Source organism: Pseudopipra pipra, chromosome 5, assembly GCF_036250125.1.
Source record: "Pseudopipra pipra isolate bDixPip1 chromosome 5, bDixPip1.hap1, whole genome shotgun sequence".
Taxonomy (NCBI): Eukaryota; Metazoa; Chordata; class Aves; order Passeriformes; family Pipridae; genus Pseudopipra; species Pseudopipra pipra.
The window spans coordinates 63062040-63088386 of record NC_087553.1 but is presented as its reverse complement, the minus strand read 5'-3'; the positions used below and the strand labels follow the sequence as shown (position 1 = coordinate 63088386).

General features: G+C 39.2%; 1 protein-coding gene across 2 annotated transcripts in view; it reads right to left on the bottom strand.

Moving 5' to 3' along the window:
• Positions 1 to 26347, bottom strand: part of RELN (reelin) — a 279986-nt gene that overhangs the window by 24493 nt on the left and 229146 nt on the right. For both annotated transcript variants that reach the window (XM_064656747.1, XM_064656748.1), the window contains exons 35-48: positions 25889 to 26029; positions 25620 to 25797; positions 24120 to 24204; positions 21690 to 21872; positions 19958 to 20129; positions 19773 to 19875; positions 17124 to 17353; positions 14185 to 14405; positions 13068 to 13215; positions 9508 to 9766; positions 8051 to 8300; positions 5594 to 5762; positions 2278 to 2418; positions 736 to 913 (exon numbers count right to left, since the gene is read on the bottom strand). In XM_064656747.1, coding sequence (XP_064512817.1) covers positions 736 to 913; positions 2278 to 2418; positions 5594 to 5762; positions 8051 to 8300; positions 9508 to 9766; positions 13068 to 13215; positions 14185 to 14405; positions 17124 to 17353; positions 19773 to 19875; positions 19958 to 20129; positions 21690 to 21872; positions 24120 to 24204; positions 25620 to 25797; positions 25889 to 26029 — 2458 coding nt within the window. The remainder of the gene's footprint in view (positions 1 to 735; positions 914 to 2277; positions 2419 to 5593; positions 5763 to 8050; positions 8301 to 9507; positions 9767 to 13067; positions 13216 to 14184; positions 14406 to 17123; positions 17354 to 19772; positions 19876 to 19957; positions 20130 to 21689; positions 21873 to 24119; positions 24205 to 25619; positions 25798 to 25888; positions 26030 to 26347) is intronic.

Below are 26347 nucleotides of genomic sequence, written 5' to 3'. Positions count from 1 at the left end.
ACTATTTTGTCATTTTTGTAATCTCGAGGTTATCTGTTAGCCAATTATAATTCAGCAGCAGTATGGGTTATACATCTATGTATGCAGCTAACTTAGGAAATTTTACTGTGAGTTTACTCTGAAAACACCCAACTGTGAAATATCTGAAGGATGAGGCTACACATGGATGCAATGTACTCCAGAACCACCCTGCCTGAGCAGGGAGGTTGGACCAGACGACCCACTGTGGTCCCTTCCAACCTTACCAGCTCTGTGATTCTATATTTTCAAGGACCATGTGCAAGTTATGCAAGTGCAAATAGCTAGTTATTAATTTACCTCTGTGGTCTGATTAGAAGCCACACCAAACTTTGGTCTTTGGAAGTTTTAAGTGCTATGAGGAGGCTGAGTGAGTGAAATTAAATGTCTACATACTTACACTGTGCTTTAACCTATCAGCTCCACTTCCAGCCCCTCTATAGCTCCTTTCAGGAGGCACACACATTGTATCTCATTTTCCTGGCTGCAGCGTAGTGAGGAACATGGTATCACCTTTACTGGAGTGTTTCTGGCTGGCCCTAGTCTGTAGGACCTGTCTGACCTTCGGCTAGGTAAAGAATATAATTTTAAAAAATATTTTATATATTTAATATGTTATGCTGCTTTTTTTAACACCTTGCTATTTAGTTAACTTTTAAAATCAGTCCCATTTATACTGTCAAATGGAGTGAGCTGGTCTCTATGCTGAACACACACCCCGCTGAAGTGAAGAGCCATCCCGGAGGCGACGGCCCCGCAGACCGTGCTCAGTTTGCCCCCGTTCACCGTCAGCCAGTTCTGGTTCGACGGGGAGCGGTTGAAGTTGTCTTTCAGTTGTGTTGGAAGGGGAGTCTCTGGCTCGTCGCAGTACAGCCCGCCCCAGTGCTCATCGCAGCTGCAGAGGAAAACAAATGCAGAACTCAGCTGGCAAAGGCCCTGCACAGCAGTTTAATCAGTGCCACGTTATTCCACTTCGAGGTGCCATCTTATTCCGCATAGACGCTGTCTGCATCATTTACTAGCACACAACTGGTATGTGGGGGTTTCAAACATCTGCCACATTTCGTGGTTAGTAGGATACAAAAATGACTTTAGGAAGGCTTAGTATTATGTATCATTCAAACTACTAATACAGAGTACACTGCTGAACACAGTAAAATCAGTAAAATTCACTGTGTTTGGATGGATAAACTTAAGAGAATGTGCCAAGCCTAAGAATGTCCTGCTAATGTTACAGTTAAAGTTTCTGTAAAACTTTGGTAGATGGGTGCTTTCTTGTTGTTTCTTTATATAGTTCTCCCTTTTTTTCTCCTCTGAAAAACATTCTTGTAATGTGTCAAAGACTGGATAACAGCATGGAAATGTGTTCTGCTACTATGAGATTTTACCACGGAGATTGCGTCTTGGTACTTCAGTGCTGTCAGGATAGAGAGCACAATAATATGTCTATTCTACAGTGAAATATATTTCTAACAAATAAAGTCACAGTGCAATTATACAACAATTCTCCCATTTCTGTTGCCATTTGTGGCTGGAAAAAAAAGCAATACGTCCATCTGGAAGGTATTTCGCTGTTGCCAAGACAGGCAAATCTGGGGAGATCTGATTGTTGTTTGTTAGCTTTGCAGGATTCTATGTCAACTGTTATGCAGATAGTTTGAGGATTAAGCCGGTTTGCCTCCCCTGGCAAACCCTACCATGGAGCAGATGCATCAGACCATCAAGTTAACACCAGTCAAAAGGCAAAATCTGGCCTTCTGAAGAACTGGCATATATCATGTTTAGTGGACATGTCCCACTTCCAGCCCAGGTTCTCTGCACCCAGAAGCAAGCTGAGAGCACAGAAACATAGTGTGAAACCCCTTGGGAATAAGGATGACAACTTCTGGGAAGCTGCAGGACTGTATGTCCCTAGAGGAGTGTGCAAACTCAAGAGATATCTTCTACCTGCCTGGTTGGAGAAAAATCAAGATGCAGCAGAGGCAGCAGCAGAGGCAATGCTTTGCCACCTAGGAAAGGACTGTCTGCATTGGCCATGGTGCAGGAACAGGCAGAGGTCTGGCAGAGCCAACCCCCACACTTACCCTTCTGCTTGTTATTTCTGTTCCCAAGTGGTCCCGGTGCCCTGCTCAGCTTTAACAGCAAAATCCACCTTGCTTTGAAAAACTATATCACAGTTTTTCCTGAAGTTCATTAAAATGGCAGAGGAGGAGTGAAATGCTGCAGTGCTGGGCAGGACAGGGAACAGATGACACTTACACACAGTTGTCCTGGGTGCACTTCCCATGGCCACTGCACATGTCTATGCAGCCGTCCCCGATGTAGACGTTGTCGATTGCCCACGTTTGCTGCTTATCGAAAGGAGCGGGCTGGTGCCAGCGGAAACGAGTGGCTTGAGACCTTGGGAGAGAAAGACAGACAGAAAGGTCTATTTCTAGCTAAGCTAATCTTTATTTTGACTGAAAGGAAATGTCAGTCTTGAGGCTAGACTGCTCTTGGAAGACTTGTTTGGTATCAGCACAACTCAGGGCTGATTCCTGACAATGGACAACGTCCTTCCAAGAAGAGGGTGCTTTCTTGGAACAGGAGGCACAAGTTCTGAGAACAGGACAAAGCACAAGTGCTTGGTAGCATGCTGAGAGTGTGGGAGGTGGGAAAGGGATTACTGGTAAAAGCAAAGCCAGTGGGCCATAGTTGGTGCAGTGGAGAGGAGGGCAGGAAGAAGGTGGTACATCCAAATGGAAGCTCAGTCATAACCATATCCCAGCAAAAATCCAAACTTGAGGGATAGCTGGGAGCTGGATCAAGCCAGAAACCTCCAAATCCTCCAGGTTTCACAGTGAGCCAGAGTTTTGTTGCTTCAGTCCAAGTCAGCAAAATAACTCAACTTTTTCTCTATGAATTCTCCCAACTACACTTAGGTAAGTGCAGCTCTACAGAGTGGGTTGGCTCCTAGATAAGATGCTGCCATTATAAATCTACAGGGGACAGATGAGAGAGGCCATGCAGGGCTTGCAGTGTTATCCACGTTTTGCAGTTTCTTCCCTCCCCTCCACCCAGGGTTTGACTGGAAATGCAAAGAAATGATCTGTGGTGTGATCCTGGCTCTTTTCAGTAAATCATTTTCATTTTATTGATTAAAGGGGCTTAGCTCTCCATATGTGAATTAAGTGTCTGAGCTCCCAAGACAGATGATGAAAATCTAGCCAAAACAGTCAGGGGATGCCAAAGAGCTATTCAGCTCATGCAGGTGTAGACCATGAGTCAAGAGCTGTGAGTAGATGAATTTCTGTAACTTGTCAAAAATACCATTATAAATTCAAGGTAGTCCCTGTTTTGCTGTACAGCACTAGATGGCAGCATTGAACTTCTTGTAATCTGTTTTCTTTTGCAACTCAAAGAGAAATCACAATTATTGTAAACACCAAAACAAATAAACAGCAAAATCCCCCAAAACTATTCAGTGTAAAAATGGACCTTTTATAATAAGGTCAGTATTATTCCATGAATTATTTCTTTATGAATATACTGCATGAGATGAATAAATAACATGTTTATCTAAAGAGAAATCTACTGTGAGCCCTCTAGCTGCCCACCAAATAGCATTTCTAAAGGAAATGTAAAAATTGTGAGGAAGCACTTAAAGAATTAAGATAAGCACCTATATCTTACACTGCCTGCTTTAGGTTTGGTTCTTCACTAACAATTTATAGAGCTGATGCTCCTATGAGAAGCTGTATTTGCATTTTAAAATCAGCTCTGATTTTAAGTGTTCATTGCTTTCTGCAGGCCAGAGGTTACATAGTGGTCTGGAGTACAGGAGCCCTAAAATGCTATGCAAACATGGGTGGTGAGCACCAGGCTAAACTATTGACTACATAACCTGCAAGTCCCTAAAACATACAGGCACAAAAAAATTGGAGACACACACCTGCTATTACACAGCTTGAAATCATAAAGCAGCATAAAAATTATACTGCATCTAGACCAAAAGACCTATTAGCTGCACCGTTCCTTATCCTAAAGCTCAACATCTCTCCTTATGAGATAAGGTTGTAATAACCTCTCTCATGCAATACCTATCTTAATATCTTTGGAAAATGGTATTACTTGAGCCAACAAATACAATTATCAGTTTGAACAGAAGGGCAATCTTTGCCTCAGTAGGGCATCAGACTTCTTTTGACATATACCGCTCAAAAAACTCTCTGGTTTTAAAATCACAGTTATTCATAAATCTGAGTTTATCTCAGGTGGTAGCTTCCTTTCAGGTCCAAATTCAATAGGTTTGGAACATCAACCCTAGCCCTTATTTATCCTATTCAACTCCAGAAAGACTGTCCTGAACGCAAATTTACAGTCTTTGTACAAGAACTCTTGGGGTAATGGATTTTACAGACAATATGTAGTGAAGCTGTACAAAAAAGGAAGCAGAGAAGATCAATACTGGGAACAATTCCTAAAAAAGCACTATTACTTGACATAATTGCACTGAAGGTAGGGAAGAGTCTAGATGCTCCAAATGATTAGTGGTAGAACATGGACTTTTCCACTACTAATTTCAAAATGTGTGGCAACTGTATAGGTGCTCTGGGTACAATTGCTAAAAAATAAATGTCTGTGTTTCCAAACTCACATGTGCATTAGCTGTCATCTTTCACAACAACCTTCTCAAGGCTCTGCCTGCACTATGGTACTTCTGTGCCTGCAGTTAGCTCAGCCTATGCCTATGTGAGGAGCTTGGGCTCAGCAGGAGGAGCAAAGCATCAAATTGTGCTGAGAGCCAGACGCCCTCGCTACCTGTGTTGGCAGGGCTTTACTTTGGGCTTTATCAGGTATCACTGTGCGGGAGACAGTCACAGCTGTCACTGCAAAACAGCACATCTAGAAGGATGTCAGCAGGAAGGCTGAACTACCCAGTTGTCCCTAGATGGATCTTTTTGACTAACAAATCAGAAATCCAGCAGTTTTCAGGGCATTGTAGAAAACATGGCAGCATCCCCAATAGTGCTGACAGTCCCAAACAGCTCCTTTCACTGCAGCCTCCCAACAAATCCCACAATTTTTCTTCCCTCAAAGACAAAAGAATGTAGGAAAAGGAAAAGGAGGTCATGTGTATAAACAATAAAGAGAGCATCTAAGCTGAGAGAGACACAAAGGATACAAGGAATGCACAGAAAAACAAGCAGCCTGAAAAGTGCTATATTTAAAACACACAGTAACAGCAAGCACAGGGTGCAGTGGGGATTCAGCCAGTCCAATTAGCCACCAAAACAACCAGAATTTAGTGAGGCTGATGATAACACGATTCTTTATAGTGTTCCCTCTGTCCCTTGCTAGAAGAAGAATTTCCTATCTATAAATAAGAAAAGTAAACATGCACACGGAAGAGCTTTGCAATTTTTATGCAAAGCAGGATGAAGCTTCATTTACTTATACTTATTTGTTCCTATATATATACATCAAACAGAAATGCAAGGTATTATGCAATTGCTTTAATGCTATAAAGTGTCATGATATTATAAATAGCTAGTTATGCATTTAGATTTATTCTGCAGAAAACCAGAAGAGATACCTAGTATAGGGAGGCAGAGGCAAAGTAACCCGGGTCCATTTGTTGAATGTGTCCGAAATGAGAATCCTCTGGAGATGGTACTTGTTGCATTCCACATTAGTAGGAAGACAGTCTCTCAAAATTGGGTGCCAGGTGAGCCCAAGGTCCACTGAATATTCCAGTTCAATAGCTAAGGGTGGAAAGATGGTTAATTGCTTAATTTGGAGACTTACATCCATAGTTCTACAATAAAGTGCAAGCCTCAGAGAGCATCACAAGTCTACACTGACAAAATAACCACTCAGAACTTTTCAAACACTTGAGTCACAAGCACAAAGACACCTCCTTTGGTGGCAGTTCTAGAGAATATGCTACATGTTGCTCAGCAAGTATAGCTATAGCTCAGGAGAAGTCTGCAGCACACTTCTGCATCTGCCACCTACCTCAAGGGACCACAGGTGCAAAGACAAAATCATCTGTTAAGTTGCCAGGATTAAGGCAAGCCAATTTCTGTAGCTGCAGCATGCAAGAAAATGATGTGACAGCATCAAAAACATCAACTTTTTTTGTTTTTCAGGCTGAAGGGTGAGATTCAGGATGTAACTGTTGTTAAGGCAGAGCAACACTCAAACTTTTGGCTCTGTCTCAAGATGGTTTAGTCACTCTTCCACCCTTCCTCCAGACCAGCTCATTTCATTATCCAGCATAAACAATTTTAATTTGAGTTTGTTAGTCAGTGAGCTTGTTTTCATTCAAACAGCCTAGCCACATTAAACTAATGTATTCATTCCTCAGTGAAAGTCAGCAATTTCACTGTTTTGATGTCTATGGCTTATAAATTTTATTATGAAAAAAAGGTTAGTCAAGCTTACTAAATACTTCAGATTAAACTTTCATGCAGCCATTAAAAAGTAAATAACAATAGGCACAGAACTGTAACTTGAAGTAAATGTTCCAGCTGCCAGGCCTTCTGGCTGTGTAGAACAAGGAGCATGGCTTGCAGTGACAGGGGTGATAAATCTGTGATCTTTTTTTGATTACTACAGACCCATTTCTTCTACCCTCATGCACAGGGAATTACCCTTAATCACCCAATCAGTCCTACTTGATGTTTCAGCGCAGAAGACAGTGCTACAGAAATACAAGGACAAGTGGAAAGAAACAAGGGTGAGTTTTTAGTGTTAAATCTCCCTCACCAAAATGAAGCACTTTACTCATCATGACTGGAAGCATGATTAGGTAGTGTCCTGCCTAATTTAATATGAAGTTAAGATAATGGTAAGTGTTGTAGACAACGACACAAAAACAAACAAACAAAAAAAAAAGGAATTGTTTCTTTGTCAGTATATAGCTCAGCTGCCTAAAACACTTTTAAACGTAGCAGAGATGATCTTAGGATGTTGTAGTCTTTTTAATATCAAAAGAAAAATATATTGTTAAGCATGTGAGAAGCTTCAGATTTGCAAAATCAGAGAAACCACTTTGGGAACTCCATGTAAAATTTTTTCCCATTTTTATACAGAATTCTAGAGGAATTGTCAGCAACTCAGTGAATTAACACATACCACATGATGGTTATTATATTCTCTTCCTCATAGAAAACCTGTATATTCCAAAACCTACCATAAAAGAATGTAATTTAAGATGCACAAAAAGGCATTCGAAAGCTAGAAAGATCTATTTCTTGTGCACCTTAAAAATCACATAATGAGCCAATTTTTAATTTCCATGTGATGTGTATTGAGAACAGAGCACATTTTTATTTATTTGTGTATCTGTATGTATATATATGTATATACACGTATAAAGGCTGGCTCTGCACTCAATAGACATCAAATGGAAAAAAAGGAAGCTACATAATTAAAAATCACATTATGTGCACATAAACATATATATACACATATAAATACATATATACACAAGTGCATATACCTATGCACACATTCCTACATGGATACATATATATCTATATACATGTTCATTATTTCATACGGAAGATACAAATTTTTGCAGTCGATGCTGCCTTAGCAGTGTCAGATGTATGTTGTTATAAATGATTTCTTAGATGTAGAGGTACAAGTGAGATCACAACTGAGACTTCCTACACCAAAAATGCAAAACTGTAAGGCAAGAAACATATGCTGGGAACACCCAGTTGCTTATTATTAGGACCACCAGCACCACTCCAGGCATTGAATGTTATATACTGGTGAATGGATTTGAGTAAGGCAGCTGTTAGTCTTTTTCTTTAATGGATTGAACTGCAACTTAAACGCTTGGAAGGAATAATAGACTTCAGTTTATCTTAGGCTTCAGACACATAGAATAAAAAAGCTGATGTTACAATTTCTAACAGAAGCATGCAGCCTTCTTTTTTTTCTCAGTTCTTGTTGCAGTGAATAATGGAACCAGAAAACAAGTGAACTTTCCTCTACAGCAGAGGAAGAGTAAGGGCAGAAAGTACTAAGAAGTCATTACCATAACAGGAGTCTGTGACAGAGCAGGATGCTGCAAAATCTATTTGCAAGAAAGAGTCTTCATTGACAACAATGTCAGTGGTGACAACATAGCGAGTGCTGGCTTTCTCAATGAACACCAGAGCATCCCCAGTAGATCCACAGACTGGCATCTTTGTTCCACCAGGATGGAGCAGCCACTTTCTACTATCCAGTGTGGTGAAATCATCTTCCAATACTGTATTGCCAGAGATATTTCCTCCAATAAGAATCTGAAACATTAGGCAAGAAATTGTTATTGAAAAGAAAAAATGTCTGTAAGTCTTCACAAACATACATGTGACTTAGCAACCTGGAGGAGGAAGAGATGTGCCAGTCTATGTATATATATTCTGCTGGTCCCAAATGGACAAATTCACTTAGTAAAGACTTTAGGCTATGGGAAGGGGAATATCTCTTTCCTATCATGGAGCCCTAAAGAGAATGGCTCAGCTATACAAATCTGAAGTTCAGGGAGATGAATTCCATCCCTGATGAAATAAAACTGCTCACAAAAATAAATGTTAGTAGAAGCAAAGTAGTTGCATTGTTGTTTTTCCTACTGACTGTTCAGCTCTACTATAATCTAGTGCACTACTATCAGGTTGCATCTGCTGATAGAAGTGGGGAAATAGTCTCTGTTTTGCCATTGACTGCAAGACATCAGCATTTCACTCTTCAACAGCAAGCCAGGTAGAATTAATTTTCATTGTTACTCTGAATTCAGTTTCTGACTGTTCTGAACTAATATAACTACATTCAACGAAGATACAGAAATGGAAGAAGGAGGATTTTTTTAATTTCTAAAAGGAGGGATGGGAAGTAAAATTTTGTTACCGCAACATTGAAGTGGCTGGGTTTTTCTTAATAATCTGAACTAACTTCTTTAAAAAAAGCATTCATAAATATTTCAGCAAGTTGAACTTGGACAGCCCAATAAGACTAGTAGGAGCACAATCACTTCAGTGGGGTTTCTTGTGATTTATATGAAGTCATACAAAGTAATATAATAATCTTTATAGAAGCGAATACCAAATATGAAACAAAACCTTGTTTTCATATAGATTGATATTTTTCTATAGTTTTTTTCTATTACATTTTACCAAACCAATTACATGTTTGGATACATTTTAAATGAAGGTTTTTGAAATTTAAAATCAGACTTGCATTTTGCATGGTAAGGCCTTCTGCAATGTGAACCTGAGGCTCTACTCACATATAAAAGACCTTCCTAGCTTCAAAACAGGTGTTCAGCAGCCCACATGGAAATGGTGCATTAAAAACACAAGTTCAGCAAATAGTACTTGTGCTCTAAATATCCTTTTACAAAGAATTTCTTCTTTTCTCAGTGAAATGATACATGCCAAAAAAAGGGAAACATTAAGACTGAAACAGCCTAAAATTGTGCTAAACCCAACCTCTCCCCCCAGGATTCCTTACCTGGTCGATTACCCAGGGGCTGTAGAAATGCCCATTCTCGGATGGTTGCCACCAGCGGAGCCGAGTGGAGCTTGAACGGGCCTTCAAGGGAATTTCCAGGGCAATGTATCGTCCCACGTTGCTGGAGTTACTGAAGAGGAATTCCTGGAGAAGGCTCCACGTGAGGCCCCCGTTGAGCGAATACTGCAGTAGCACAGGCTGGCTCCTGGGGTCAGGTACCCCCTTGCCACATCCCAGTCTCATGAAGAACTGCACAAATCTAACACAAATCTTCCACTTACTGGAAAGATTTATTTTCTACAACATCCTACACAACGAACTGGAGAGTTTGTCTCTTGACTAGCCCAGTAATTTCTTGCTTTAAGAGTCAGCTTTAGGAGATCTTATGATTTCCTTTTCAAAGCTTTCAGAATATAAGTAGACAGACAGGTGGGATGACAAAAATTCATTTTGCCTGTGTAGTAGTTCGCCAGGCATAAGAGGCTGAACAAAGTTGGCCATTTATGTTTTGAGCTTTTGTCTGCATAGCAGATGGTGTTGCAAGTATCAGAAACATAATCCTGGGTGAAATTTTTATCCCTGCATCCCATGAGTACAGATTTTAGTGGCAGAAAAGCAACAATGCTCTAAGTAGATCATAATTTGCTAGGAATTTGCTGAAATGCTTAAATTCAAAATAAGCATCCCAGTTTTCCATTGGCATAAACCAGAGAAAATATGGACAGGAGAACAAAGCACATTTCACTTTCAGGGGTCATTTTGTCCATTTAGTCAGCCTAGGAAATTTGTCTAAATTACACCGTTTAAATGTGCTGGCTTCCCTGAAGCCAGCCAAAGCCACCCAGGGACACCAGTGCTTTCATCCCCTAGTTAATTGGCTTCTCCAAAGCAGCACAATAGACTTGTATCAAACTGTGAAATTCTTCCCATCAGCTGATGCTCATAAATAGCTCTACTGTGCACTTGGAGTGGAGGGAACTGCTGCTGTAATGATATTTACTTATTGGACTTGCAGGGATATCACAAGTACTAATTCATGTTTGCACAGTTTTTGCACAGCTTAAGAGTGTTGTATCTGTTCTAATTATTATTGCATTAGTGCTGCCTGGCTCATGGTTAAATGAAATGGAGCAAAAGAAGTTTTATATCAAAAATCTTGTTCTGGTTTGATCTGCAGGTAGATCCACTGGGAGTGGAGGCTGCAGAGGTGCTGGGCAGACAAAGCTCCAATAAAACACCAGACCTACAAGTCAATTAATTCTAGTCCTTGCTGCAACTCACAGTTTCTCTTGCTACTATATATAACTGCTTTCACTATAGATTATATCCACCTCCATGTACCAGACATAACATATTGCTTGTGCTATAAAGGAGCACTGGGTACCCTCATGGATCAACATATCAACTGTAATGGATTTGCTTCACTGCTGGCAAGTCTTTCTGCCTCCTCAGATTTACTCCAACATTCGCCACATAATTCAAAGGAAATAAACCCAGGTGACCTTGTCTCTGTTGCATCTTTCTGTGCATTGCTACTCTTTCATCTCATTTTTACCAATGTAGTAATAACCCACTCAAACATAGGTAACAATGTCTGGCAGATAAAAAGCAATTTTAAATATCTGTCTGCTCATCCCACAGATAATTTGCAAAGGCTCTGCCTATTTTGAAACGGAAAAGCAAAGATTTTTTTCGTAAATCTAGAAACACTAAAATGTGTGGATATTCTTCTAGTAATTCAGAATTGAAAGGGATTTGATCAGCTGTGATACCTAAAATATTCTGCCCCTACTGATATTCCATGCTGTGCAGTTTTAGCTACTGGTACCCCACGACAGCTATATACTGTCCCCTGTGTTAAATTCTTTAACATATAGATGTTATGGCAGTGTGCAGTGGATTGCAGACCCCACTTGATTTCAATCCCCAGGTGCTGAGCATGGTTTGCAGCCCCAACAGACACAACTGCTTGCCTGTGTACTTCAGGGGATCTCCTCATAACGAAAGGGGAAATTTTAATGTGAATACTGAGACTAGTACCCTTAAAAAATGCTTGTTCCCATAATTCCTGGCATAGGCTGAAACCTCTCCCCAAGAACTGTGCAGAACTGTGCATGTACGTGTCACAGCCTTGTTTTTGTGCTTTGCAGGTGGCTGATAGAGTCAGTCTGGAAATTAAGAAAATCCCACTGTAATTACTTGAGGTTACTAAAGAGCAGCTCCCAGCAACACCATTGCAGTCTGCCTTGGTGTTCAGAAGAGAACATACAGTTATTTGTTGATAACTGCTATTTTTCATAAGCATATACAAGAAATTGAATGTTCTGCTTTGTTTTCCTAAGACAGAAGTAATTTATCTCCATATAACACCTTGAGGTCAATATATGCAAATCCAGCTACAGACCATCATGGAGGAGAGATAAATGACAGTTCTTTGAACATGAGCAATAGGGAAAACATCATTTAGTCTAATGGAGCAACTTACAAGATTGTATGTTTTGTTAAACGGTCTTTAAATTTCAGAATGGTCCAGGAAATAAAGTTAGTGCAGAGAACTGAGGTTTGTATTTACCAAGTTCTGAAAAAAGTTTGCTGTGAGGAATCTTACAAATTACAGGTATCCTTAATACTACACATCACTGAGGGGTAGCTAAGTGCTATCTAAAAAATAAAATGGTTAGATAGTAGGCATCTTTATAGACCATGATGCTTTACAATTAAACCATTATTTAAAGCTTCAATACCAATGCTGACAAGCAAAAAGTAAATAAAAAGCCTGTTAAAGTGTTTCCCAGGGAACCTTAGAGAGGATTAAGGTGTTTTCAAGAGATCAGTAGAAAAAAGTCTTGGAGAAAATGCAATCTTTCCAAAGTAATAATATAAGGATATAAGCTAAGATACTGAATAAATTAGAAAACAATGCCTATTTGTTAGCATGCTCACAATTAGGATGGAGATTAATTTGTATCAATGTAAAATTTTAATATGGCTTGCTTAGCATGTCTCACTCATCAAATATCTCCTCTGCAGGCTCTAATGATGCAACATAATTTGTAAATGCACTAAAATATTTGGTTTTCAATTGCTGGTGACAGCTTGTCACCAGCTTGGGAATTTCTCAGTTAATTATTGGGAAAAAAATTGTGCACAATAAGAAGAAAGCAAGCTTCAGAAATGAAAGAATTACGAGATGACAAATGTAAGAATTATACTTCCAGTGGATACTCCTGTTTCAGCAATGGCTTATAATACACCAGACTGTAAGACATGCAATCGATTTCTCATGTTACAGATTTAGGAAATAAAACTTGCATAAACTCCTGAAGGTGGGGCATCAGATCCTGGAGTTCTTATTCAAGGAAAAAAGTAACATTTAAATGGTTAATCCAACTAAAGCTCAAGTTAAATTTAATTTAAAATGATAACAGTATTTAAAATGGAATATTTGCTAGTGTAAGGACCACAGAATATGTCAGCTTGCCTTTACCATAGAAGTATTACATATGTATTATTCTCCAGTATGTTATTTCCTCAGTGAAATCCTTTTGAAATTGTGTTACCTGGCTTGTGACAAATCCAGGTCTCGAGTCATCAGCATACGCAAGCCTTCTTCGTTAAAGAAAAGGTTGTTTCCTCCAGACATGATACCACATTTCCTTGATGGCTTTCCACCACTCACAAGGAGGAATCTATCCGACTCCAGCTGACCTGAATACACAGTGAATACATATTTATGATTTACTCTGAAGTGTTCCTACTGCAAGAGTACTACTTCCAGAGGAAGAGAGATAAATTAAAAATCACATGCTGACTGAAGAAATATTCAGTGTTTCTGATGCCACTCATTCTAGAAAGCTGACGCATATCAAAACAAAATATACAAAATAAACCCATAAGTATGAAGTCTGGGATCTTAGTTTCCAGATATTCATAAAATTTTCCACTTTTCTTCATTTTTCTTAAGATAACAACAAAGTACTCAGGTCTATAAAGAAACTCTGGGTACCATGTGGTAGCACGCAAGAGCTGGCAAAATTTAAAATTAATAGCAGCACCTGTGAAGGGATGAGTTTGCTTCACAGGTGCTGCTTTATTCAAAACATGCTCTTCTTGCCGTGCCTGCTAGTGGGGGAAGCCTCGAGGGGGTTTTAGAGTTGTGTGTGTGAGTGCTGAGTGTGCCCAGGCATGCATGAGGCTTTGAATTCTCTCCTGTCATCCCTCTCTTGGGGTCTGCTGTGGCTGCTCAGCAGTGGTCCCCATGGCTGAGACACACAGTCTGCTCTGAAACCGTGTTTGCTGTAGTAAGGCCTGTTAGATTTCCCTTGCAGCGAGAAATCACACAACCTTAAGCCCTCCATTGTGTGCCTCATTTGCACGCATTCTGTCTGTGCTAAAGTCAAACTACCATCAAAGCATAATTTTCTTCTAAAATTATTTTCTACCTGTGGAGTTTCAGGAAATTCTGTTTCAATTAAGATTTTGTATTCCAGCTCTAACAACATATTAAATATTCACAGACCGTGCTTGCAAATGATATCTAAACTACTCAGCTTGTGGTAATACACCCCCAGCATAAATTATATTCAGAAGCATGCAGGGGTGAGGAGTTTTTTCCCTTCAACCCTGGGTTCCACTAGGATGGACAGGCAGAATCAGACCCCACCCCAAAGGAGATACCTTCAAAATCATCCTTAAGGAAGTCAGAGTTCTTGGTACTTATTTTGCAGGTTGGCCCAGAGTACCCGGGGTCGCAGATGCACTTGGTGCCGTTGATGCAGCTGCCGTGCCCGTTGCACATCTCCTCACACTGTGGGCCAATGTACACGTTGTCAATGGCCCAAGTCACAGGCTGGGATCCAGCAGGGTAAAATCCTTGGTACCACCTGAACCTTGCCAATCTGAAAATGGCATAAAGTGTATTTATTTTAAATAATAGCTCCATCTTTTTAGTATTCCATGTATGTACCATATTATGCGTATATATTATTCTTTCTGTTGGAATTGGCTTGATAAATAGCTTAATTCCAGAAGACCACTAGATTTAAGTTCCTTCAGTACCTCATGCATCTTTTTGTTGACATTCAACCAAAGTACTGACAGAAATAAAAATAACACTATTCATTAGTTGTAATACCAAAACTGAATGACAGATTTGATTTTCAAGTTTTAAAATCTAACCCCTCTTCTCTCCATCACTCACGAGGAGGATGAATGGCTGTGGTCTGATGAATTTGCTTCTGCTTTGGTGTACAGTGCCTGGGTCAGATCTGGCCACTTTCACCCTCTCCTGGAGAGTGCTTCCATCCTGCTTTCGTCCTGCCCCCAGGGAGACCACCTGTGGAGGTGGAGTGGTAGGATCTCACCCTCAATTACACAGAAAGAAAACACGATCTGTCATGTCAACAGGTATTCAGCTTGGTTTTGGGTAACTTAAACTAGACTGATATAGCAAGTTGTTAATTTAAACTATATTCTCCTTTGGGTGCTGTCCTGTCATTTTTAATTTGCTTCCTAAGTGCTACTTGCATCAATGTTGCATATGAAATGGAACCAACTGGAAAAGGAGGGAAAACAAACTGAGGTGGGGAAAAACACTCGAGAGATTAATTTTGTTCCACCTGAGAAAACATTTTAAGGGAGGAAGGAAACCAGAAGAATGAGAAGGGAAAAGCACTTAATTGCCTTGCATGTTTAATGTGTCTTGTTAAAGATATCTAAATTCAGCAGGTGAATCTATTGCACAGGGGTAACTGATGGGTGAGGACATTACTAAAACTTTCAAGAAAGATACCCAAGAACCACGGTCCAGCTGGAAGTAAAAATCATTGACTTTAGTGTGCCCTGGGGTGAAGGACACAAGTGTGAGCTGGAGGTGTTGTAAGCTTCTCTTGAGAGTAGATCTGTGCCTCACAGGCTGGATTTTTTTCCTGAGACATATCAGCTCCTTCTCTGAGGCTCACTCCTGGTAAGGGTGAAGCACAACATGCTGTGCCTGAAGCAGAGAAACCACTGGTCTTGCTGAAGTCAGTTGGGGTTTCTTCTCTGTCTCAACAGGCCCTGGGCTTTTCCTTCAGGACATAACTGGAATACTAATTATTACTTAGAGCTGTCTGCTGAGGACATCAACATATACATATTGATTTCCAAAATTACATATGTAGTGGAAATAATTGAAAATGTCTTCATTTAAACATAACCACTTGACACTTCAGAGATCAAAAGTCTGGGATTTTTTTCAGAATTATACAAGGGGTCAGGTTGGGAGCTTTTTTCCTGGTATTCCAGTGGATTCTGGCAGAGAAAACCTCCCTTCAGCCCTCTGGCCCAAGAATTTCATGCACTGAATATTCCATGGAAGCTACTCTGCACTGCTGGGTTTGGCTGGCCATCAGCAATGGGCTCATGGCCTGGTGTGTTGGGGAAGGAATAAGAGGGAAGGTAGGCAAACAGGACAGAAACACTCAGGAACAGAGGACTACATCGAAATACCTGGAAGGTTTAAATGAGTTAGGAGTGTGCATAGCCTAAATTTTCATTTGAGGGATGCACTGATGGTTGGGTAAAGGGTCAAAGAATTCTTTTGTGCAAAACTAGAAGCACAAATTAGCTGCTGCAAGAGATAGTTACCTATTCCATGCTTGAAATGTTAACTGTCATAAACCAGAAAATTCAAGTTTAAAATTTAAACATTTTCTTAAATTATTAAACATCCAAGCTTTCCAAACTTGGTTCTTATCTCTTATATACTCTTTTCATACTTTCAGAGGAACATATGGGGTCACTTATTTAGTGGAGGATCCATTGCATGCAGTACTTTCATAAATACTCAGTTTCATAGTTGCATAGACTCATAAAGTCTCTTAGTCGCACAGCTCATTTTCATTTATACATGCTACAGTTTAATCATTAATGATGTGATCTTTTACATAAAGTGAGTTGATGCTAGAAGACAGTTTCCCCTGAAAAAGTAAACAATAATGTTTTTACTTTGAAAAGTTACATATTATTATGCCTGCTAGTACATATTGTTTTTCTATGCTATGTGTTATCATCCAACCTGGTTTGTTCCACAAACTTAAGGTTTCCAGTGACTGAAGCAATTAATTTCCTAGAATCAGAGAATTTTGCAGATACATGAGACAGTGAGTATTTAGATCAGACCATGTCCTCACATTGAAGTAGAATTAAGTTTATATGAGCTCATATTTTACTGCATTTTCTGTGAAGCTCAAATTTCATCCAAGAATATCATTGGTGAATTCAAATGGCTAATGCACTGCTTCAAAGAACGCTTGAAGCGCTTTAGGAACAGTCAGTTTTGCATTAATTTTACCATGCAGCCCACTTCCATTAAAATGCCACCAATTAAATATATGGACAAATAGGAAATTACCTGTGGTTATTCTACATTAGCATTAGGCACAATTTGTTTTGAGGAATCACCTGGACACTAGCTAACATTCAGGGCAAAAAGCAGAGAAAAACTGGTCAAACAGTCTGCTCTAGTGCCACAGTTCTTACACAGCATTCTTGTGCTGGGAGAACATTTTGGATGAAAAACAGAAATGAAAACAAAGCAACAAGCAGCTGGGCAGGAATAGAAGCTGGACACTTACCCACAGAGGTGCAGTTTGCCGAAGTGAATGACCTCCCTTCTCCAGCCCTGGGTAGTGCCTGCGTAGTAAGTGCTGCTTGGGTGGTGCTCAGTGGAGCAGAGGGAGCTGAGGTGGCTGCTGCTGCTGTAGCACAGGGGGAGCAGCAGGTGCCAGGTGGCCCCCAGATCCCGTGAGAACTCCAGCCTTACCGGGTCGGCAGAGGAGCTGTCAGTGGTGCAGCCGATATTGATCTGGGGGCCAAGACATTAAATGCAGAAGATGACACAGGGCAGGCTGTGGGACTCCTCGTCAGGAAAATAGTGTTTTGGGAACTCATTTAACAACTGGGATGATGCACTCAGGACATGTACGTGAACATGAACTCTTGCACATTGCCCTCCTGTCCATGGGTATATCACACTCTGGCTTATCACAAAATGAATGTGATATGAAATCCCCAACTACTTCTACTAAGAGAGAACTAAAGTTAATTGGACAAAATCCCAAAGGAGAGATGTTAATGTTGCTGGATCAAATACATCAGCTCTTGCAGTCCTCTGGCAGGTACTGAAGTAATCACATCACCTAAAAAACGTGCATTTTTAAAACGAGAAATATTAAAATAAAAAGAGCAAACATAAACTTTTTGTTAAATTGCTGAGCTGCACTATGGTCCTCTTTTATGTTACACTTCCCCCCCCCAAAAAAAAAAAAAAAGAAAAAGCTTATGCTGCAGGATGTTCAATATGTTCAGCTTTCATACTCACTATGCATTTGCTCATGTATAATGGCAAAGCCCTAGGACACCAATAAAAGACTATCATAACTGGGTTGGATTTATATTCAATGTCACACAAAAACTTAGTTTGGCAGTGTCAGACTTCTCAGGGTGTGCTTACAAGATTCTTGATGTGGAGAACAATAGAAAAGGCAGAAAACTTACATGAAAACCAGTTCTACTTCTGAAAAAAATACAAAATGTTTTGTACAGAATCTGAAACCTCTTAAGACATATTTTCTGCATGCAACCAATGAAAATTAGTCTGCCTTTGTTTTAACACTGATATTAAGATGTTCTTATAGTCTATATAAAAGAAGAATTAGTTCCTTTACAGGATGACTCTGTCATATAAAACAATATGTACTATACTTACCATGCAATAAATAAAACCCCATTGCTGGTGAAATACAAAGCCTGTAATAAAACTATGAAACATTTTGGCTTTTTAATATATCTTTGTAGCAAAAAAATAAGTGTCTTTCTAACATGCTGTTCTGTAATGAAAATCTATTTATTTCTAAATCCCAGTAATACTTAGAACTCTGCATGAATGTTGAAAGTATCCTGCATCAAATTTCCTTCATCACTCTTCAGCACATATGAGTCCCATCAAGCTACATTTGACTAGAAGGGTTGTCTACTCATCTGGAAGCTTAGAGAGATTCTTGACCCAATATAGGTTTTGACTCTTGAGACACAGAGAGAAACTCTACTGCATTATGCATAACTCCTTCATTTACACTAATGTTCTCAAAAACGTGAGCTGAAAACGATGTTCTTACCACATATGGAAGTAAGCATGTAGATTTTATGAGGTTAATGCTCTGAAGACTTATGAATATCTTAAAGTGACCTCAGACATTTTTGTTCTACAGGCTGTAATCTATATTTTAAAACAGAAAATGGTTTGCATTCAATAATTTATGAATTAGTTGCATGACAAACTGAAGTGTGCATGAGTACACACCTAAACCTAGTTTTCTTGGAAAACCCTTAGTATCATTTTAGTAATTGTTTATAAACTCATATAATTTGCTGTTTAATGCTTCAACATGCTACATCTTTGTTAAAAGAAGCCTGGTAATTGTGGCATGGCAATTTACATGCCAGATTCTTTTACAATTTCTTAATGACATTATAATGACCTCTCTAAATTAACACATAGTAGGCTAAGTGGTTACTCCCATCAGTAGCTCCCCTAGGCAATGCACAGTTTAGATTTTAGGATAAATCAGAAACACAGTTAATTTAGATTCTCTGTTGTCATTGGGGTATCTGTTTCCACACAAAAAATACAGTCCTTATTCCTGAGCTTTAGTTAACTCCTTAAGATGGGATGACTTCAGGCCATCATGACCAAACAAACAGCTTCATCTAGCGTGTCTATGATGTGGGCAGCAGCAAAAGCAAAGCAGAATCTTGTCTCTCTGAGAAAGCACAACAGTGCAGTTAAGCCAGCAAGTAGGGAAAATTATTTTCCCAACAGATGAAGTTGTGGCTCTCCACTGGATGCTGTACTCTTATCAAACAGGCTGTGCAGTGACAATTTGGACCTTGATTATATTTTGCTCATCATTTTGCCTGCCAGTGCTGACTCTCCAGCTCATAGGACACGGACTTACTTTAATGCTATCAGTGTGAGTGTACAGGCATGGACAAAGTAGTAATTTAGGCAAGACAGCAGAAGACTTTGAGGTAGAAATCTCCTGTGTATTAAAAACATCATGATACACCCAGATGAGGGAAAGTAATGTCTGAGCAATTACAGGGTAAGTTAGACAGGCTTCTCTACTTGGCAATCATAAGAGCTGGGCAAATACAACAGAGCAGAATGTGGAAGAGCAGAACTCATGAAACAAAAGGCAAAATAACTTTCTGAGGATGGGTACCTCAAATTGGATGATAGTATTTTCATTTACACTCAGGTCCCGTGTGGTAATGGAGTGCTCTCCAACTTCATTTGAAACAAATACCATAGCTGAATCTTCTTCCCTGTAAAAAAAGGAAAGGAATACTTCAGACTCAGTTTATTACACAGCCACTTCTTCCTTATGTATTGCCAAGAGATGCTTACGGAGCTCTTTTAGATGAATATGGGCAATAAAGCCCAATGTTTCCACCAGGATAGAAAAACCAGTTGTCCTCTTTAGGACCGAAGTCAAAGGTATCCAAAAGGATAATGGGATTCTTTAAGTTATTTCCATCAATAATGAGGTCATCAATAATCCATATTTCTTCTTTTTTGCCTACAAAAAAAGAGAAATATTGCTATTAAGACATAACACTACTAGTATTAGAGGGCAGAACAGCAGCCAGTATTTATGGATTATGTGGAGAAGAGGGTGCTAAAAGAGTGGCTTCACTATTTCGATTTTCCATTAAAATGGAAATGGAAGATAGAAAGTTTTCACTATTTTATGAAAATAGTCGCCATACTGCTCTGCAGTCTGGCCCTACAGAATTAACTTTTATTCCCTAAATTTTATGAAAGTCACAGCAAAACGAAGAGTGGAAAACTTGTGTTGAACAATTATCTTCTATTTAAATCACATTTACTTTGAAACTCTATCATCAATGTCTTCTTCAATTAAGAATCATCTAAATGGGCAGTTGCTGTAAAGCCCAAGCAGCCTGAGAGTGCAATTTCATTCTACAACTTTTCCTTGCACTCAGAAGCTTGTGTTTGCCTGGGAAGAGTTCTTCGGCAGAGAAGAAAACTCTGAGTGACCTTCTCTCCAATGGATTATGTATTCATACATGTAGGAAAATTGCTATTTTCAAACTGGAGCAGAAGGATTAGATTGACAGATCTTTTGTGTAACTTTTTTTCATCTATCTAAAAGTGTTTGAGTTGATCAGAGAAATTTGAAAGGTTTCTTTTTAATATAATTTCTACTTAGGGATAATGTCAGTAAGAAAAGTTCAGATAATTGTTTTAGGCTGGACACATCAGTAGAATGAACTGGAACTGGATTGTCATGACCAGATTTAAATTTGGGTGGTTTTTTTTTTTGTTGTTGTTGTTTTTTTTTGTTTGTTTTTTTTTTTTTTGTTTTTTTTTTTTTTGTTGTTTGTTTTTTTTTTTTTTGTTTGTTTTTTGTTTTTTTTTTTTTTGTTAGATGTGTGCAAGGAATTTGCCTGCATGGAATAAATTGTTGCTGTTTCACCAAGTCTAAATGATCCCTTAATGTCAGTTTCTGCTAAGAAATGTGCTCAGAGTAACTGAGAGCAGAGGAGAGCTTTCTTCAGCTGTCACATCTCCTGTAATCAGGAGGAATGAGCTGCATTCCTCTTGTGGTTTTCTAGTCCTTTACAATTTAATCAAAAGATTAACTGCTCAGTACATACTCTTTCTAAATGGGTTTTTAATGCCTAGTTAATTCTGAGTAAGGTAGGCCCAGTTCACATTTACACCTGGGACACTTTTGTGTAATTGGAGCATCCTAGTGGGGCCTCAGTGTAAATGAGAATCAGGTCCATTAAAAATAATGAGAGGAACCTGAGTTAAGTTAACTTTATTGGTGTTGCTTGATTGCCTACTCCCTCCAGGGCCAAAGCTGATAGTCTTCTGTGCACAGTCAAGGGATATCAGGTTAAGGTACTTTCACTTTAAAGCATACAGTAGCTTTGTAAGAACAGTAAACATAATCCCATGGTAATTTTAATTGAAGGAGTTCAAACACAAAAAATTATTAAAAACATGATTTAAGAGTCTCTGTAATTCTTCAGTTCAAAAATCCCAGCCTGCTACAGATGCTGAGCTGTGCAAGTGTGGACCTGGATTCCCACGGGGGTCTCTTCCTTACCGTTGTTGTAAGGTTGCCAGAGCCTGAACCGTGTCGCATTGTTTTGGGCTGCATAGGGCAGAGGAACGTTAATAAAGAGGACATCTGTAGTCTGTGTGAAGTAAAACTCATCTATCAGGTGCCAAGTGATGCCACCGTTGACAGAATATTGCAGCAGGATGGAATGAGACCTCTCGGGGGTGCCTGGAGCAGAGAGGACATGGATTTATGTTCACTAAAATCTGGTAAGTTAAAAAATGCTTCTTCAAGTATAAATACAATTAGGTTCTTCTAACATCTATTACAAAGAGTGGTCTTCCTTTAGCAACAACTTAAGCTGTTGAGATGTTATATAGGCATTGCATACATACATCTTCCTGAGCTTTCCCTTGTTTGTCTGTCTGCAAAATGCTAATGAATTAGGACCTAAATTTACACTGTTGTTCATTATAAGTACCCATCATTTAATTACTTAGCTATCCCAGTGTTATAGTTTTTTAGATTAGAACAAACCAGCTCCTTCTACTACAGACATTTTCCAGTAATTCCATATTTATTTGCTTTTTTGCTCAGGTACGAGACATTATCATTACCATCTGTAGCACCCACAGATAAAGACATAGTCCTTATCCTCACAAATTTAGAGTCTTTGGCTCTAACTGCAAACACTGCTATGAGCATATTTGTGCCCAGAAATAATATAATTGATGGAAAACACTGAGGATCTTTATTAGCATGTTTTAACAACAACAAAGCAATATTCTGTGCTTTAAGCTGGGCCTAAATATCAGAGGAACTGACAGTAAAATTTGCATTTTCTAACTACCAGCTCCTCCTTTTTAACTTAGAGCTTTAAAGAATGAAAAAATAAAAGGCTCTTTACAGCCCTAGCTATTAACACATGCTAATCAGAGCCCAGTACTCACACTTGATGCTGGTTACTGTACACAGGCTCAGCCCCCAGCATATATTTGGCCTATGCTTAACTTGCTGACCAGGAATATCAGTTCCAAGTGATGGTATCTCTGAGCTGAATTCTCACTCAGACAAATTTACACTCTCTGCTCCCTTCATGGGTGTGGCACAGTGATGGCATGTCCCCAAAAACTCAATCTGAGGGCAGAAACTAGCAGAAGAAAAGGACTAAGAGACAGTTTCTTCATCCCTGACTCAGTGCACATCACCATGCAAGTTTCTCCCATGTTCTGTTCTGTTCTTAAATTAACCAAGTTTGCTGAAACCAAAGTGCCCGATGCATTATTTTTTTCATATTTTGGCAATGATCATGTATAGAAATATTTCCAAGGCATAGTTTTTGAAAGAAGTCTTCACAAAGATTTTGCTTATAAACATGAAATATTTGGCATGTTATTGTTTTGGGGCATGGTATGTTTTTGGCTGTTATTGTTTTCTATCTTTTTGATAAAGTACTAGAAATAGTACTAAATAGCCAAATATATATGACTAGGTGCCTATTAAAGGAAATCAATCACAGCTCACAAAGACCTGATTTTTACTTGTCCATGCAGAGATTTGGCTAAGACACTTATTTAAGAAGAGGTAGTTCAAAACTGTTTTCAAGCTGTTGTTGGCAAATGAGAAGTCAGTCAGGGTCCAGTCCGAGAGTACTAAGCTTCCTGCAGAAGCTATGGATGTCTTTCTTCCACCAAAGGGAGAGGAGTTTTTGCACATTCAGAATTTGGCCTAAAAGTGACAATTCTACAAGCAGTGCTGGGAAAAATTTCTGAAATTGCATGGGAGTGACTCAAACCCTCAAGCAGGTTAGTGGTTCTCTACCATGTCGCTCCTGACTTTGATGAAATTATTTTGCAAAGCCAGAGATTACTGGGGCTTGGAGCAGGGTAAGACAGAATCATTGGATTGAAAGTCCTTATACTAGAGAAACTGTCCCAAGCTTGTTAAACCAATGCATAAACTTGTCTTGCAAAGTCTAACTATTCTTCATATACAACTAAATAGAATTTTGGAGTTTTAGTCATCCCTAAGATATCTACTAGGCAGTCAAATGGTTAGAGCTTTTAATGCAGTGGAATGAAGCTTGAAAATGAAAAACCCTGTAGTTCCCTATAAGTCCCTTAAGTAATTTATTGTAGGCACCATTTTATGACCTAAAAAACAAATAAATTAATTTTTTCCCCAACGTAGTGGAAAATCTCTAAAAAAATCTTGAGCTATTTTGTTTCGCTTCTGCTCAAAGACTGTACTAAGTGTGCTGTTTTTGACACCACCACAGTTTACTTTTTTCTTGGGAATGGCACAGGTGGCCATGCAGGCTGGAAGCAAGGTAAGGATGATGCAAGATTTCAAACAAGTTCCCATATAATCGATCATGTACACTTAAGTTGAAAATGTAAATCCATATTCTTTCCTGTGATGCTACTATGTACTAGTAAAGCTAGAGAAGTGATGGGAAATCAACAGTGATCTTACCTTTGGCAATAAATTTAAATGAAAACTGGATGTACACGGTATTAGTGCAATCTAGATCTCTTGAAACAAGCATTCTCAGTCCTTCCTGCAAATAAAGAATATAAATGTGAATCTCAGTTCCCATTATTGGAGATTTTCTGCATCTTATTGTTGCTTGGATGTTGTCTGTTACTGACTGCTGGTGGCAGCAAGAGAGGTAGTTGTCTGTCCAGACCTTCTCCCAGGCAGAAAATGAGGACAGTGATAGCCTTGGCAAAGTAAGCCACAGTAAAGGAAAGGGATAGACATGGATATGTGTCCCACCAGAGGCATAGCCACATGATTAGGTACAGACACAGGTACAGCTCATTCGGTTTGTGCTCTGAACCACTGGGATGTGATCTGATCTACAAGCACTGACTTAGGCATCAAGTCCAAGCTGCTACACTCATATTTTATGCAAATCGTGTAGCAGCCAAGCACCCTAATTTCCAGGCAGGAACACTTCTCTCTAGGAGTTCTTTACTGTGCCTCTAAAAATATTTTCGAAAAATATGCTTCTCTGGGGCAACCTCTTGGCTTAGAACAGTAAGGAAAGGGTGCAGACAAGAAACCTCAGAGGACCCCTAAGGTCCTGTCCATTTGTAGAGATGAGCTCAATGTTGTGTGGATTCTGAGGCCACACCCAGTCAGAGATCTGGCAAACTACCTCTCAGAGCCTCCCTCTTTCTCAGACCCATTCTCCCCCAGTGGAACAATCTGCAGGAACAACCAATCCAAATTTTAGACAATTCAAATCTTGTGATTTGGGATTTAAATAACCTAAAGACGTTGAACTGGAGTCAAGGTTTTGCAGACAAATATTTCTAAAGAATTGATTTATACACCAAACTTTGCTTTTTTGGGGGTACCTGAATTCACTGTATCAAATGAAGACCCATGTGTGAGCTTAAAATTTGTGTGCTTATGTGAACAAGTCTTTCTATTATGCATTTTGTTGAAGAACTGAGAAGTCCAGAAAATATATTTTCTGGCCTTTTAAAATCTGTAGTTAGCAAAGAAGTATTTAAAGGGCTAGTAAACAACAAATCTATAGAACTGAGTAAAATACAGGCTAACTACACAAACACAGACTGCAGTCCTGACTAATTTGTATTATTCAAAATACTAAAAAGCCAACCAGGAGATTTCAAGACGATTGTAATGTGTACCATATTTCCAAATAGTTCACTTCACCTCAAGAATCTTGGTGCAGAGATTTTCTTTGGTGGTTAAGGAGGAATTTATTCCACAAATGAAAGTAATACCCAACAAACAGATGAAACTCATTCGTATATAAAAAAGACAATTGTGATGAACATAGTGCATGTTTAGGGCAGGAAAAGAACAAGAAAAATGAAAATGTCAAATTCTAGCCTAAAGACTTTGACATAAACATATGTGGAAAACAATAAAAAAAATATTTTCTGTTTTTAACTCTACTGGGTTTTATTCATTTTTTCAGTGTAAGTAATCTCTGACCCCTTTGAAAATGAGAGCTGTTCCAGACTTGATGGTATCACCGTTCAGGTTTCCCCTCTCAGCACCGTAGACTTCAGGCCAAAGGTCTGGATGCAAGTTACCATTGAAATCATCCTTCAGGACAGATGACAAAGGAAGGACCGGGACACAGTATGGACCTCCAAAGCCTCTGTCACACCTAGCAACAAATTGGGAGGAAAAGGTGTTATCCATCCAGCATAGATAAAACACTGCTTTCTACAAAACAGGTTAAGCAGTTTTCTACTTACATGCAATGACCTGAATCACAGATGCCGTGACCTGAGCACATCCAGGGGCACCCTGTAGCCAGGACCACATTATCGATAGCCCAAGAATCCACACCAGAAGCATAGTTGTACTGAATCCATCTGAACCGTGTTCTGGGAGAGCTATTGAAAGCAGAGTAAATGTGTTTCAGGATTCAAAATTTCTCCTCCATAAAGTGCTAAATAATGAAGAAAATCCCATGGACTTCAGGAGAAGAAAAGCATATTAATAAGCATGGCCCCCTTATTTGGAAAAGATTCATATTCCAGTTGAAACTGGAAGTTTCAATTTCTCAGGTTAGTTTTTTAGGCAAAATTCCAGCACATTCTAAATGAAGGTGCCCAATATGATAATTAAGAAAGAACATTGCTGTGACTCTTGCTGATTAGCAAAGTGGTTGAGCAGAAATGAGTAGTTCCATTAGCATTTGACAGCTCCAT